Raw genomic sequence first — 16,234 nt, forward strand, 5'->3', positions numbered from 1 at the left:
CCAAACACACACACACACACACCCCAAAACAGGCTGGGTGGATCACCTGAGGTCAGGAGTTCCAGACCAGCCTGAGCAACATGGTGAAACTCCATTTCTACTAAAAATACAAAAATTAGCTGGGGTGGTGGTGCATGCCTCTAACCCAGACTAGGGAGGCTGAGGCAGGAGAATTGCTTGAACCCAGGAGGCAGAAGATGCAGTGAGCCAAGATCGTGCCATTACACTCCAGACTGGGCAATAAGAGTGAAACTCCATCTCAAGAAAAAAAAACAAAAAACCTAAATTTCCCTGTAGACACCTTTACTCTGGCAGCCTTTTTCAATGATGGCTGTTTTCTTCAAGTATACTATATGGCCTGCAGACCACTCAGCTTTCATTCTAGTGAGAACATTCCAGAATGAACTTTGGGTCACTCCCAAGTGCTTCTTCAATCAACTCAGAGAGGCTGGTTGTGTGTCAACTGCTGCCCAGCTAGAATGACACCTCTCCAGGCCTCTGACTTAACTAGGTCTTCACCATGTGACTCCACCGTGGACTCCCACCTTATTCTTTTGCAAAGCCTCGGACACCCAAACAAAAAGTGGGTAAAGGGCCAGGAGGGGGGTGCACCCCAACTCCACAAAAACCCTTCCAGACCTCACCCTGTGTTATTCTTCATCTGGCTCTTCATTTGTATCCTTTAATGTATCCTTGGTAATAAATCAGTAATAGTAGATAAACTGTTTTCCTGGGTTCTGTGAGCTGCTCTAGCAAATGGCCAAACCTGAGGAGGGAGTTGTGGGGACCTCCAATTTATAGCCAGTTGGTCAGATGCATAGGTGATGCCTGGCCTTGCAACTGGGATCTGATGTGGGGGTGGTCCTGTGTGACTGAGCCCTTAACCTGTGGAGGTTGATGCTCACTCTGCTTAGGGGTTCTCTGCCTTTGTAGTGTTCCGTCTAGAAGGCCTCTCCTTCCTCTTGTCAGCTCAGAAAACTTGTCTTCCACTTCCCTTCTTCTAAGCTGACTCTTACATCTACTCCTTTCCAGCTGACCAAGAGCAGAACCACACCTGGCTCCACTGCCACTATGCCGACCCATGCTGTCTACTCAGGATGTATTCAGATGTCCGTTCCTCCCCCCAGTCTAGGAGCCCTTTGAGAGGGATGCTGTCCTAGTCAACTCTTTCCCAGCACCAGGCACAGCATCTGGCACATTCTGTCTTTTTCAAGGACTCTTCCCAGGCGGCCTGACCTTCCCTCCTCTGAACTGCTGCCTTTCTTGTCTGCATCGTGTTTACCCTAATCAGATATCACCTTATTTCGTTGTTTTTCCAAATGCTTTATTTCTCCGGCAGGTTTAATTGGAATCAGAATTTTTATTCATTTGGTAGCTGTTGGCCTTGCGTCCACCTCTCTCTGGCACTCAGGTCTCACTTAAGAGCTGGCCCTCTGAGCCGTGGTTTGCCGTCAGTGAGATGGAGACAGGGGCAGTCCTAGGCAGTCATGTTTTGTTCCACCTGACCCTGGGCACCCCTCCCTCTCCCAGGGGACAGGCAGGGATGGATACCAGCCTGGGAGACACAGCTCATCCACAGGCTGGCCCAGCAGAAACTCTGGGCTCAGCCAAAACTGCTCAGTTGAGGACAAACTGGGCAAAGTAGAATATTACTCTTGGGAGTTTTTAGAAATATGGTGGGGTAGCATTTGGGAATAATAAGATTTGTAGCTGGGTATGGTGGTGCATGCCTGTAGCTCCCAGCTACTCTGGAGACTGAAGCAGGAGGATCTTTAGAGCCCAAGAGCTTGAGGCTACAGTGAGCTATGAATGTACCACTGCACTCCAGCCTGGGTGACAAATCAAGACCCTGTCTCCAAAAAACATGTACACATTTGAGATACATAAAATATATTTAAAAATTAAGCATAAAAATTATATAAATATGCCAAAATAGGAACCTGGAGATGCTTGGAATCCAGACTTTGGGAGCCTAGCAGTGCAAGGATCTCTAGTCTTGGCTTTTTCTTTGAGCTGGAGTCTTGTTCTGTCCCATGCTGGTGTGCAGTGGTGTGATCTCGGCTCACTGCAACCTCTGCCTCCTGGGTTCAAGCAGTTCTCCCTGCCTGAGCCTCCCGAGTAGCTGGGATTACAGGCACGCATCACCACCCCAGCTAATTTTTTTATTTTTTAGTAGAGATGGCTTTTCGCCATGTTGGCCAGGCTGGTCTTGAATTCCGGACCTCAGGTGGTCCACCCACCTCAGCCTCCCAAAGTGCTGGGATTACAGATGAGAGCCACCATGCCCAGCCTAGTCTTGGCTTCTTGTCAGCTCCCTGCTTATGTCTAACACTCACCCCATTACAGAGCTGGTGTGGGTGTCTGTCCTGGTGACTTAACAGTGTAACTGAAGTGCTTAGCACTGTACCTGGACCACAGCTGGTGCCCAGTAAACAGCAGCTGTCATCATCCTCACCATCACCATATTATTCTTACTGACTCTTTGATGGCAACCATAGCTCATCCCCCTCTATCTCCCATGCCCTACAGCAGGGCAGTGGAATGGTTAAGAGGCTTTGAAGTCCAACAGGCCTGGTGTAAAACGCTAACTTGTCGTTTTCGATGTGTGACCTTGGACACTTGGGCAGGTCACCTATGTTCCTCGAGCCCTGTTTCCTTATGTCAGATGATAATTTTAAAAACTATGCTTCCATGGATTGCTGGGCTAAATAATGTAAGACTGTAAAATTCCTAACCCAGGGTTTGGCATCAAGTAAGCAAATTGTAAATGGTAGCTGCTGCTCTGCCTATACTTATAACTATTTAGTGTTGTGCTTTCCACTCAAATATTTGCTCACTGAAGTCATTACACAGAAAGACACTTTTCAGTCTCAGTAAGGAACTTGGGGAGGTAACTGGGGAAGGCAGCAAGAGAACAGGTGTCTTTTCTTTTTTTTTTGAGACAGAGTCTCACTCTATCACCCAGGCTGGAGTGCCATGGTGCAATCTCAGCTCACTGCAACCTCCACCTCCTGGGTTCAAGTGATTCTCCTGCCTCAGCCTCCGAGTAGCTTGGACTACAGGTGCATACCACCATGCCCAATTAAGTTTTTGTATTTTTATTAGAGATGGGGTTGCACTGTGTTAGCCAGGATGGTCTCAACCTCCTGACCTCATGATCCCAAAGTGCTGGGATTACAGGCATGAGCCACCGCACCTGGCCCGAGAACAGGTGTCTTTTGTCCGGCTTCAGCAAACTCATTGGAACTGATGGGCGACTAGCTTTGCTTAGAACCCCCACCAGCACGCACGCGGGGCTGCTTCTCAGTCATACTGCTCCTGGGAGCAGTCATACTGCTGTTCTGCAGTTGGCACCATTCTTTACCTCCTATTACTGAACTGCCAGCATTCACTTGTGTTCTGTTAGGTAGATTACCAATTCTTGTTCATTCAGATTTTCTTTTGCTCACTAATGTGTTTAACGTTCACTAACTTACCAAATGGGACTTATTAGTGACTTTTTCTTTGAAGATGGAGTGGAGGAATCCTTCCGCCTTCTGCAGTATTCTACTGCTGGTATGGAACAGTGCAGCTATGGATGTGCATCAGTGAGGGATCGGGAGAGGCTAGGGGAGTACATGTGAATGGAGACATAGCCGCACCAGCATGTTTTCTGAAATATAGTCTTGCAGAGGGCAGTTTGGGAAATTACTGCTCTCACACACTCTTTTTGACCCTACCCCTCTAGCATCTCTCTGCTATCCAAGGCTTGGGATTTTTAAAAAGAAAAACAACAACTACAGAACCAAAAAAAAAATGTGAATTTTCCACCATTTTATAAGGGTGAAAAGCCCCCTCCCATGTCTGGACGAACATGCATGCATGGGTTTGAGGGCTTGGGAAAAAGACAGGGCTTGGCCCCACAGTGCAGGTAGGCCCAGTGATCCTATGAGAGGGGCCGAGAGGTGGGGGAGGTCCCCTGTGGACAGGAGGTCAAGTATGTTGTATTATATGACTGATGCTTGATGAACCAGGGGAGAGGGCACCAAGAACCACAGTATTTAATTGTAAAATCTCCACCCCCTGAGGGTAGGTTTTCAGGTCTGGGTGACTAATTAGACTGGGAAACAAGGGAGGGCAAGATGGCCCTGTGCTTCCCCTGCCTCCTGCCTCTGGTGGATGCATGGGCCACTGGCTTCAGTACTGTTTCTTTCTGATGGCCTTGCAAGTATTTGTCAGAAAGCCTGAGGTGGACTGGGGTCACTACAGCAGGGCCTCACTGTCCTCCCCCTTAGCAGTGGACTCTCCGGTTGGGGTGTTCTCTGATGGAGTTTCTGCTGGGGCTTTGCTGTCCCTGGGATAAGAATAACAATGGCAAGGTTTTAATTCTTGAAAGGAGCAATTAAGCTTCTCATCCCCTCCTCATTTTAGATGGGAACTGTGAGGGCCCATCATTTCCCCCTCCTCATTTTAGATGGGAACTGTGAGGGCCCATCATTTCCCCCTCCTCATTTTAGATGGGAACTGTGAGGGCCCATCATTTCCCCCTCCTCATTTTAGATGGGAACTGTGAGGGCCCATCATTTACCCCCTACTCATTTTATTTATTTATTTATTTTTAAATTTTATTTATTTTTTTTAAAATTTTTTATTGCATTTTAGGTTTTGGGGTACATAAGCAGAACATGCAAGACAGTTGCGTAGGTACACACATGGCAGTGTGTTTTGCTTCCTTTCTCCCCTTCACCCACATTTGGCATTTCTCCCCAGGCTATCCCTCCCCACCTCCCCCTCCCACTGGCCCTCCCCTTTCCCCCCAATAGACCCCAGTGTTTAGTACTCCCCTCCCTGTGTTCATGTGTTCTCATTTTTCATCACCCGCCTATGAGTGAGAATATGCGGTGCTTCATTTTCTGTTCTTGTGTCAGTTTGCTGAGGATGATGTTCTCCAGATTCATCCATGTCCCCACAAATGACACAAACTCATCATTTCTGATTGCTGCATAATATTCCATGGTGTATATGTGCCACATTTTTCCAATCCAGTCTATCATCAATGGGTATTTGGGTTGATTCCATGTCTTCGCTATTGTAAACAGTGCTGCAATGAACATTCGTGTACATGTGTCCTTATAGTAGAACGATTTATAGTCCTTTGGGTATATACCCAGTAATGGGATTGCTGGGTCAAATGGAATCTCTATTTCTAAGGCCTTGAGGAATCGCCACACTGTCTTCCACAATGGTTGAACTAATTTACACTCCCACCAACAGTGTAAAAGTGTGCCTTTTTCTCCACATCCTCTCCAGCATCTGTTGTCTCCAGATTTTTTAATGATCGCCATTCTAACTGGCGTGAGATGGTATCTCAATGTGGTTTTGATTTGCATCTCTCTGATGACCAGTGACGATGAGCATTTTTTCATATGATTGTTGGCCTCATATATGTCTTCTTTCGTAAAGTGTCTGTTCATATCCTTTGCCCCCTTTTGAATGGGCTTGTTTGTTTTTTTCCTGTAAATCTGTTTGAGTTCTTTGTAAATTCTGGATATCAGCCCTTTGTCAGATGGGTAAACTGCAAAAATTTTTTCCCATTCTGTTGGTTGCCGATTCACTCTAGTGACTGTTTCTTTTGCTGTGCAGAAGCTGTGAAGTTTCATTAGGTCCCATTTGTCTATTTTGGCTTTTGTTGCCAATGCTTTTGGTGTTTTGTTCATGAAGTCCTTGCCTACTCCTGTGTCCTGGATAGTTTTGCCTAGATTTCCTTCTAGGGTTTTTATCGTGCCAGGTCTTATGTTTAAGTCTTTAATCCATCTGGAGTTAATTTTAGTGTAAGGTGTCAGGAAGGGATCCAGTTTCTGCTTTCTGCACATGGCTGGCCAGTTTTCCCAACACCATTTGTTAAACAGGGAATTCTTTTCCCATTGCTTATTTTTGTCAGGTTTATCAAAGATTGTATAGTTGTAGATATGTTGTGTTGCCTCTGGTGCCTCTGTTTTGTTCCATTGATCTATATCTCTGTTTTGGTACCGGTACCATGCTGTTTTGATTACTGTAGCCTCGTAGTATAGTTTGAAATCTGGTAGTGTGATGCCCCCCGCTGTGTTCTTTTTGCTTAGAATTGACTTGGCTATGCGGGCTCTCTTTTGGTTCTATATGAAGTTCATGGTGGTTTTTTCCAGTTCTGTGAAGAAAGTCAATGGTAGCTTGATGGGGATAGCGTTGATTCTGTAAATTACTTTGGGCAGTATAGCCATTTTCACGATATTAATTCTTCCTAACCATGAACATGCAATGTTTCTCCATCTGTTTGTGTCCTCTATGATTTTGTTGAGCAGTGGTTTGTAGTTTTCCTTGAAGAGGTCCCTTACGATACTTGTGAGTTGTATTCCAAGGTATTTTATTCTTTTTGTAGCAATTGTGAATGGCAGTTCGTTCTTTATTTGGCTTTCTTTAAGTCTGTTATTGGTGTAGACAAATGCTTGTGATTTTTGCACATTGATTTTGTATCCTGAGACTTTGCTGAAGTTGCTTATCAGTTTCAGGAGTTTTTGGGCTGAGGCGATGGGGTCTTCTAGGTATACTATCATGTCGTCTGCAAATAGAGACAATTTGGCTTCCACCTTTCCTATTTGAATACCCTTTATTTCTTTTTCTTGCCTGATTGCTCTGGCTAGAACTTCCAGTACTATATTGAATAGGAGTGGTGAAAGAGGGCATCCTTGTCTAGTGCCGGATTTCAAAGGGAATGCTTCCAGTTTTTGCCCGTTCAGTATGATATTGGCTGTTGGTTTGTCATAGATAGCTTTTATTACTTTGAGATACGTTCCATCGATACCGAGTTTATTGAGGGTTTTTAGCATAAAGGGCTGTTGAATTTTGTCAAATGCCTTCTCTGCGTCAATTGAGATAATCATGTGGTTTTTGTTTTTGGTTCTGTTCATGTGGTGAATTACGTTTATAGACTTGCGTATGTTGAACCAGCCTTGCATCCCCAGGATGAATCCTACCTGATCATGATGAATACGTTTTTTGATTTGCTGTTGCAATTGGCTTGCCAATATTTTATTGAAGATTTTTGCATCTATGTTCATCATGGATATTGGCCTGAAGTTTTCTTTTCTTGTTGGGTCTCTGCCAGGTTTTGGTATCAGGATGATGTTGGTCTCATAAAATGATTTGGGAAGGATTCCCTCTTTTTGGATTATTTGGAATAGTTTTAGAAGGAATGGTACCAGCTCCTCTTTGTGTGTCTGGTAGAATTCGGCTGTGAACCCGTCTGGACCTGGGCTTTTTTTGTGTGGTAGGCTCTTAATTGCTGCCTCGACTTCTGCCCTTGTTATTGGTCTATTCATAGTTTCAGCTTCCTCCTGGTTTAGGCTTGGGAGGACACAGGAGTCCAGGAATTTATCCATTTCTTCCAGGTTTACTAGTTTATGTGCATAGAGTTGTTTGTAATATTCTCTGATGATGGTTTGAATTTCTGTGGAATCTGTGGTGATTTCCCCTTTATCATTTTTTATTGCATCTATTTGGTTGTTCTCTCTTTTATTTTTAATCAATCTGGCTAGTGGTCTGTCTATTTTGTTGATCTTTTCAAAAAACCAGCTTTTGGATTTATTGATTTTTTGAAGGGTTTTTTGTGTCTCAATCTCCTTCAGTTCAGCTCTGATCTTAGTTATTTCTTGTCTTCTGCTGGGTTTTGAGTTTTTTTTATCTTGCTCCTCTAGCTCTTTCAATTTTGACGATAGGGTGTCAATTTTGGATCTCTCCGTTCTCATATGGGCACTTATTGCTATATACTTTCCTCTAGAGACTGCTTTAAATGTGTCCCAGAGATTCTGGCATGTTGTGTCTTCGTTCTCACTGGTTTCGAAGAACTTCTTTATTTCTGCCTTCATTTCATTGTTTACCCAGTCAACATTCAAGAGCCAGTTGTTCAGTTTTCATGAAGCTGTGCAGTTCTGGGTTAGTTTCTGAATTCTAACTTGATTGCACTATGGTCTGAGAGGCTGTTTGTTATGATTTCAGTTGTTTTGCATTTGCTGAGCAGTGCTTTACTTCCAATTATGTGGTCAATTTTAGAGTAGGTGTGATGTGGTGCTGAGAAGAATGTATATTCTGTGGATTTGGGGTGGAGAGTTCTGTAAATGTCTATCAGGTTTGCTTGCTCCAGGTCTGAGTTCAAGCCCTGGATATCCTTGTTGATTTTCTTTCTGGTTGATCTGTCTAATATTGACAGTGGAGTGTTAAAGTCTCCCACTATTATTGTATGGGAGTCTAGGTCTCTTTGTAAGTCATTAAGAACTTGCCTTATGTATCTGGGTGCTCCTGCATTGGGTCCATATATGTTTAGGATCGTTAGCTCTTCTTGTTGTATCGATCCTTTTACCATTATGTAATGGCCTTCTTTATCTCTTTTCATCTTTGTTGCTTTAAAGTTTATTTTATCAGAGATGAGAATTGCAACTCCTGCTTTTCTTTGCTCTCCATTTGCTTGGTAAATCTTCCTCCATCCCTTTATTTTGAGCCTTTGTGTATCCTTGCATGTGAGATGGGTTTCCTGGATACAGCACACTGATGGGTTTTGGCTTTTTATCCAATTTGCCAGTCTGTGTCTTTTGATTGGTGCATTTAGTCCATTTACATTTAGGGTTAATATTGTTATGCATGACTTCGATACTGCCATTTTGATGCTAAGTGGCCATTTTGCCCGTTAGTTGTTGTAGATTCTTCATTATGTTGATGCTCTTTAGCATTTAGTGTGATTTTGGAATGGCTGGTACTGGTTGTTCCTTTCTATGTGTAGTGCCTCTTTTAGGAGCTCTTGTAAAGCAGGCCTGGTGGTGACAAAATCTCTGAGTACTTTCTTGTTCGCAAAGGATTTTATTTTTCCTTCACTTATGAAGCTCAGTTTGGCTGGATATGAAATTCTGGGTTGAAAGTTCTTTTCTTTAAGAATATTGGCCCCCACTCTCTTCTGGCTTGTAGTGTTTCTGCCGAGAGATCTGCTGTGAGTCTGATGGGCTTCCCTTTGTGGGTGACCCGACCTTTCTCTCTGGCTGCCCTTAGTATTTTCTCCTTTATTTCAACCTTGTTGAATCTGACGATTATGTGCCTTGGGGTTGCTCTTCTTGCAGAATATCTTTGTGGTGTTCTCTGTATTTCCTGCATTTGAGTGTTGGCCTGTCTTGCTAGGTGGGGGAAATTTTCCTGGATGATGTCCTGAAGAGTATTTTCCAGCTTGGATTCATTCTCTTCGTCCCCTTCTGGTACACCTATCAAATGTAGGTTAGGTCTTTTCACATAGTCCCACATTTCTTGGAGACTTTGTTCATTCCTTTTTGCACTTTTTTCTCTGATCTTGGTTTCTCATTTTATTTCATTGAGTTGATCTTCGACTTCAGATATTCTTTCTTCTGCTTGGTCAATTCGGCTATTGAAACTTGTGCATGCTTCGCGAAGTTCTCGTATTGTGTTTCTCAGCTCCTTTAATTCATTCATATTCCTCTCTAAGTTATCCATTCTTGTTATCATTTCCTCACATCTTTTTTCATATCTTTCTTCAAGGTTCTTAGTTTCTTTGCATTGATTTAATACATGTTCTATTAGCTCACAAAAGTTTCTCATTATCCACCTTTTGAAGTCTAATTCCGTCATTTCATCACAGTCATTCTCCGTCCAGCTTTGTTCCCTTGCTGGTGAGGAGTTTTGATCCTTTCTAGGAGGCGAGGTGTTCTGGTTTTGGGTGTTTTCCTCCTTTTTGCGCTGGTTTCTTCCCATCTTTGTGGATTTATCCACTTGTTGTCTGCATAGTTGCTGACTTTCCGATTGGGTCTCTGAGTGGACACCCAGATTTTTGGTGAAGTATTTCTGTTACTTGGTTTTCCTTCTACCAGTCTAGCCCCTTCGCTGTACGACTGCTGAGGTCCACTCTAGGCCCTGCTTGTCTGGGGTGCACCTATAGCAGCTGCGGAACAGTGAGGGATGCTACCAGTTTCTTTTTCTGCTATCTTTGTCCCAGGATGATGCCTGCCAAACGTCAGTCTTTTGGATATAGAGGGGTCAGGGAGCTGCTTGAGGAGACAGGAGCAGCTCCCTGTACTTTATAGGAGCTCAATTGCTGAGCTATGAGCTCTGTTGTTCATTCAGGGCTGTTAGGCTGCTATGTTTGATTCTGCTGCAACAGAGCTCATTAAAAAACCCTTTTTTTCTCAAATGTTCTGTCTTGGGGGGTTGGGGCTTCATTTTTGGATGTCCGTTGAGGTGTCCTGCCCAGCTAGGAGGCAGTCTGGTCACTATTTGCCTGCTGAGGCTCTGCCCTGCTGTTGTGAGGGTCGCCCTGTTGCTGCAGGCTCTACTCTTCTGCTGCGGTCTCCGCCATGGGCTATGCCCTGCAGTGGAGGCTCTCTGTTGTAGCGGGTTGCCTCGGCAATGGCAGGCTGCGTCAGCAGTGGGCGTGTATCTCAGTAGGGGCGGGTTGCCTCAGCAACGGCAGGCTGAGTCAGCAGTGGGCGTGTATCTCAGTAGGGGCCGGTTGCCTCGGTAATGGTGGATGCCCCTCCCATACGGAGCGTCTCAGGGACCGTCTCCACGGGGAGCGTTTGGAATCGCCCTTTTGTCTGTCCCACTGTGCTACCCCACACGCTGTGTCCCTGCAATCCCCTGGGCTGGCCCACTGTCCAAGACCTGTTCAGTCTCAAGTTCAGCCCTCTCAAGTCTCAGGTTGCCAGTTCAACAGGGCACCCGGACAAGCACGCTCTGTGGAGAGCGCTGGGTAGGGCCGGCCGCCGCCACCCCGGCTGCCAGCTTCACCAGGCCGAGCCTCTGCCAGGCGTCCCGCGTCTCCTTTATACTTGGGAATTTCCCCGTTCTGTGGGCAACAAAGATCAGTCTGAAAATGCAGCTCTGACTCACCTCTCTGCGGATTCAGCGAGAGCTTCAATCCTCCCCTTCCTCATTTTAGATGGGAACTGTGAGGGCCCATCATTTACCCCCTCCTCATTTTAGATGGGAACTGTGAGGGCCCATCATTTACCCCCTCCTCATTTTAGATGGGAACTGTGAGGGCCCATCATTTACCCCCTCCTCATTTTAGATGGGAACTGTGAGGGCCCATCATTTACCCCCTCCTCATTTTAGATGGGAACTGTGAGGACCCATCATTTACGAAGTGTACCTGTTGAAGATCTCGTCCTCACTGGCAGACTCCCTGTCATGCAGCTTCAGTGCCATTTTTTTCACATGTGTGGCACTGAGAGGTCTGTACATATCCCTAAGCCAGAGTGGCCATCTTAAACAAAAGCCACCCTAGAAGATAGAAAGGGAAATATTAATTTTGCATGTCTTCTGCTTTCTCTGGCCACAGCAATGAATCCTGCTCCAATGTACCTGAATCATACTTTTCGGTGAGGATGTCCTGTGTGGCAGACCTCTGGAAATGCCCCTGGGGAGACACAGGCACAAGACAGTGAGTGATGCTGCCATTTCCCACGTCTCTCACATTGTACTTCTCTGGTCTTAATTAGGACTAAATGAGTACCTCAGTCCAAAATCACAGGGAGCAGAACCACTGCAAACCACATACCTGGGGTCTTGAAAATAATTCCATTGCAGGTGGGACTTTTAGAAGCTCTCCCTGTCTGTCCAGAAGGGCCCCACAATATAGCTGGAGGGACTTTGTGTATGGCTCAGCATGGAGCACGGGGAGGATGTTCAGTCCCAAGCGCCCTTGTACAGTGAACAAATGGCACAACCATGCTAGGCAGAAACATTTTACATCAGTCCCCTTCGGACTTGGTCTCAAGGGCATCATTTGATGGGGGGTGGAAGATGAGGTCGCTTTTTTTTTTCTAGATGCTTTATTTGCTTTATTCTATAAGTTGAATCACCTCAAGCAAGTGCCTGAGTGCAACTAGCCAAGTTGTGTATCTCATAGATCTTCATACAGCAGGCTGTCGCTGGTAAGTGAGTGAGCTGTGACATCAGCTTAAAGGACAACATATTCTTTTGAATGTGAATAAAATAGAAAAAGCCAGAGTGCATTGTGTGACCATGGGGCAAGACACTCTCCCTTTCTCGTTCTCAGGTTTCCTATCACAAAGGACAAACTACTGTCTAAAGTCTCTCCTATTTCTTTCTTTCTTTCTTTCTTTTTGAGACCAGTTTCGCTCTTTTTGCCTAGGCTGGAGGGCAAATGGCATGACCTTGGCTCACTGCAACCTCTACCTTCTGGGTTCAAGCGGTTCTCCTGCCTCAGCCTCCCAGGTAGCTGGGATTATAGGTGTGTGACAGCATGCCTGGCTAATTTTGTATTTTTATTAGAGACGGGGTTTTGTCATGTTGGTGAGGTTAGTCTCCAACTCCTGACCTTAATTGATGCACCTGCCTCAGCCTCCCAAAGTGCTGGGATTATAGGTGTGAGCCACCTGGCCTGGCCTTCCTAGGTAAAATTCTGTGAGGTTTGTATAAAAGGAATAGAGTGAGAGCCCAAAAACCAGTAAGATGAAAAAGTAGTGTTTCCCCAGTTCTCGGATCCAGGGAAAAAAGAAAGGAAAAAAAAAAAAAGAAAGTAGTGTTTCCTGCCACTTTAGAGGAAGGACTCACATATTCTTCCTTCCATCAGCCTTGATGGAGACTAGCGCCCTCACTCCAACACCAGGTGGCCTTCCCTGCCCCTTCCCCAGAGCCTCCAAGAAGACCCCTAGCCTGCCACCACCAGCAGGAACAGGTACCAAAACCTTTCCCCTTCCTGTCCCTTCCCACCTCCCCAAAGGGTTGGGGACATCAGCTGTGTCCCTGTTAGTTTCATCCAGCTCAGCTTTGGCTGGGGAGCTAATTTCAGGGGTGTCAGGCTAAGCATTAGGGTAAGTAAGTATTCTTCCTGTCTTGGGTAGTTTCCTCCCTGAAAAATGAGGACAGAGTTCTAAGCTTTCCTCTATTTCCTAAATTATAATTTAAAAATTGCTGGATTGGCTGGGTGCAGTGTCTCACACCTGTAATCCGAGCACTTTGAGAGGCTGAGGTGGGTGGATCACGAGGTTAGGAGTTTGAGACCAGCCTGGCCAACATGGTGAAACCCTGACTCTACTAAAGATACAAAAAATTAGCCGGGCATGGTGGTATGTGCCTGTAATCCCAGCTACTCAGGAGGCTGAGGCAGGAGAATCACTTGAACCTGGAAGGTGGAGGTTGCAGTGAGCTGAGTTTGTGCCCTTGCACTCCAGCCTGGGCGACAGGGCGAGACTCTGAATTAAAAAAAAAAAAAAAAAATCACCAGACTAATATTTACCTTCGGAATTCTTCTTCATCGTCCTTTGGTGCCCTTCTATGATGGTATATCTGTTTTGGAAGAAAACACAATTAAGATTACCCATCACAACCACCACTATCTCCAAATCTGTATTTATTCCTTTTATTCATTATAAGACTCATCCACCTGAGGACAGAACTTTTTGGAGACAGGAATTGTATGTTGTTTATAGTGCTTTGATTCCTGCACAGTACACTAATCCTTGATATCTTATAGGGGATTGGTTTTAGGATACTGCCCCCACACCATACCAGAATCTGTGGATGCTCAATCCCTTACATATAATGATGCAGTATTTGCATATAACCAACACATATCCCCCGTATACTTTATTTAGAGACGATCACCCTGTGTTGCTCAGGCTGGAGTGCAGTGGCACAATCACAGCTCACTGCAGCCTCAGCCTCCTGGGCTTCAGTGATCTGTCTAACTCAGTCTCTTGAGTAGCTGGGACTACAGGTGCCCACCACCATACCTGATTTTTTTATTTTTAGTAAAGACCACATCTCACTATGCTGCCCAGGCTGGTCAAGCGATCCTCCCATCTTGGCTTCCCAAAGTGGGAATTACAATTACAATCCCACACTTGGGATTACAAGTGTGAACCATCATGCCTGGCCCCATGTACTTTAAGTCATCACTAATAAAATGTATAGATATTGTATAATGGTGACAGTTGTTCTGCTGTACTTTCTATTTGTATTTTCATGCTGTTTTTTTCAAATATTCAGCCTCATCTAGTTGAATCTGAAGATGTGGACCTACTGATGCAGAGGGCTGACTGTATCTAACTTAGGGTCTTACATGCAGCTGGCACTTAATATATTTTATTGACTGTTTTAGATAAAATTCAACAGATAATTCCTAATAAAAACTCTTAAAAGTAGGAAAAAAGGAAACCCGAGTCCTTCCTCTAAAATGGCAGGAAAACCAGCCTGGGCAACATAGCAAGACCTTGTCTCTACAAAAAAAATTTTTTAATTAGCTGCTGGCCTGTAGTCCCAGCCAATCAGAAAGCTGAGGTAGGAGGATCCCTTAAGCCCCAGACTTTGAGATTACAGTGACTGCTCTCCAGCCTGGGTGAAAACAGGCTCTGAAAAGGAAAAAAGGAAGGAAGGAAGGAAGGAAGGAAGAGAGGGAGGAAGGGGGAGGGAAGGAAGGAAGAAAGGAGGGAGGGAAGGAAGGAAAGAGGGAAGGAAGGAAGGAGGGAGGGAGGGAAGGGGGAAGGGGAGGGGGAAGGAAGGGAAGGAGGGAAGGAAGGGAGGGAGGGAAGAAAGTAGAGTATAACTATTGGAAAGGAAGAGAGAAAATTATCATTATTTGCATATGAAATGATAAATATTAGACAGCCAAAAAAGCCTAAGAGAATCAACTAACATTTTACTGGAAGTAATATAAGAATTCAGTATGGTGGCTAAATACAAAATCAAGAGATCAGCATACAAAAATTTTTTTTTAAAAAGATGGCTACCTCAGATACTTTTCCCATGTACCACCAATAACTAATTAGAAAATGGAAGTAAGATCCCATTTACAATGGCGATAAAAATGTATGAAGTATTTAGGAACAAAAATACAAAGATCTTTTATCTAACAGAAGATGTGTAAGATCTGTATGATGGAAACAGACTCTTCTGAAAGACATTCAAAAAAATGAATACATGACAAGAGATGTCACGTTCCTAGAATGTTGTACAGATGTTACTTGTCAAATTAATCTGCAAATTTAGTGTGATCCTATTCAAATCCCAAGACAGTTTTTGGTGGTGGCTATTTTTGAGACAGGGTCTTGCTCTGCTGCCCAGGCAAGAATGCAGTGGTATGACCATAGCTCACTGCATCCTCGACCTCCCAGGCTCAAGCAATCCTCCCACTTCAGCCTCTGAAGTCTCTCATATGGCGTCTAAGAAATGGTGACAAATCTCACAAAGGGAGTAGGCTCAAAAGGGCTGGAGTATTCAGGGAAGGTGTCAAGAAGAAAGACGAACTTGAGATGGCTTTTGAGAGATTCATAGGATTCCCTCAGGCAGAGTGAAACAAGGGAATTTTAAATGGACAAAGGTACAGACAAAAGCAGAAATGGGCATGGTGTGACCAGGGTATGGTGAGGGGCTGCTCTGGCTGGAATGGAGGGCTGCCACAATAATGGAAATGGTGAGTGAAAGCGTCAAGGTTGCCAGCTTATTAACTCACTCTTCCAATATGCTAGCACTGGCCTTTTGGGAAAAGTAATACATCATGTAATTGAACAAAAGGTAAACAGAGGCAAGCTCTGGGAATGGGCGCTATAAACAGGACTCGCCCCAGAGTAGCCAGATACAGGCTTTAGATATGTAATGCAGAGTGAGCATCCCTAATCCAAGGAGAAATGTCTCATATGGTGTCTGAGAAATGGTGACACATCTCACAGAGAGCCTGGGCTCAGGAGGGCTGGAGTATGAGACATTCCCCCTCCCCTGTGAACTTAAATAAGTGGCCAACTACTTTTTAAAAGATGGCTACCCTGTAGTGCTTTAACTGGACCTATTTAGACAATGCCCTACACACTGGAGAAGGAAGACACTGTATGAGTGTGGTAAGTCTACAAGACGAGACCTCTCTTTTGCCTTGTCCTTCCTCTCCAGGGTGATGACACCTCTGTGAGGGTGGAGATTATACATTTCTCTTCATTTCAACAACAAGGAAGTAAATTAGTGGCAGAGTACATTCAATTGTTGACATAGTTTTGGGTGGGAGAAATTTTGCCATTATATCAACTTAATTTCTTAAAATAGTCTAGTGGGATTAACTTAATTTCAATTGACAGAAATGTCCTGGAAGTGACGATCCTTTAAAAATCCTGGAATATACATTACAGTAAAAGAACAAAGCATACCTCGGCCTTAAACAACTGAAGGAGAATGTCAAGTAGTAGTAGGTGGGAAAGTGGCTTTGATTTTCAGT

General features: G+C 44.6%; 2 protein-coding genes across 18 annotated transcripts in view; one reads left to right on the forward strand and one right to left on the reverse strand.

Moving 5' to 3' along the window:
* Nucleotides 1-16,234, forward strand: part of ALDH3A2 (aldehyde dehydrogenase 3 family member A2) — a 178,016-nt gene that overhangs the window by 9,454 nt on the left and 152,328 nt on the right. The window lies entirely within an intron of this gene.
* Nucleotides 6,378-16,234, reverse strand: part of LOC100395808 (leucine-rich repeat-containing protein 37A2) — a 43,420-nt gene continuing 33,563 nt past the window's right edge. For 10 of the 12 annotated variants that reach the window (XM_078373160.1, XM_078373158.1, XM_078373159.1 and 7 more), the window contains 4 exons: nt 13,271-13,320; nt 11,371-11,425; nt 11,159-11,289; nt 6,378-10,852 (listed from right to left, as the gene is read on the reverse strand). In XM_078373160.1, the coding sequence (XP_078229286.1) occupies nt 10,714-10,852; nt 11,159-11,289; nt 11,371-11,425; nt 13,271-13,320 (375 nt within the window). In that variant the 3' untranslated portion in view covers nt 6,378-10,713. The remainder of the gene's footprint in view (nt 10,853-11,158; nt 11,290-11,370; nt 11,426-13,270; nt 13,321-16,234) is intronic. The other 2 variants (XM_054257013.2, XM_078373154.1) reach the window with 1 other exon arrangement.

The sequence above is a fragment of the Callithrix jacchus genome, chromosome 5 (genome assembly GCF_049354715.1).
Source record: "Callithrix jacchus isolate 240 chromosome 5, calJac240_pri, whole genome shotgun sequence".
Lineage (NCBI taxonomy): Eukaryota > Metazoa > Chordata > Mammalia > Primates > Cebidae > Callithrix > Callithrix jacchus.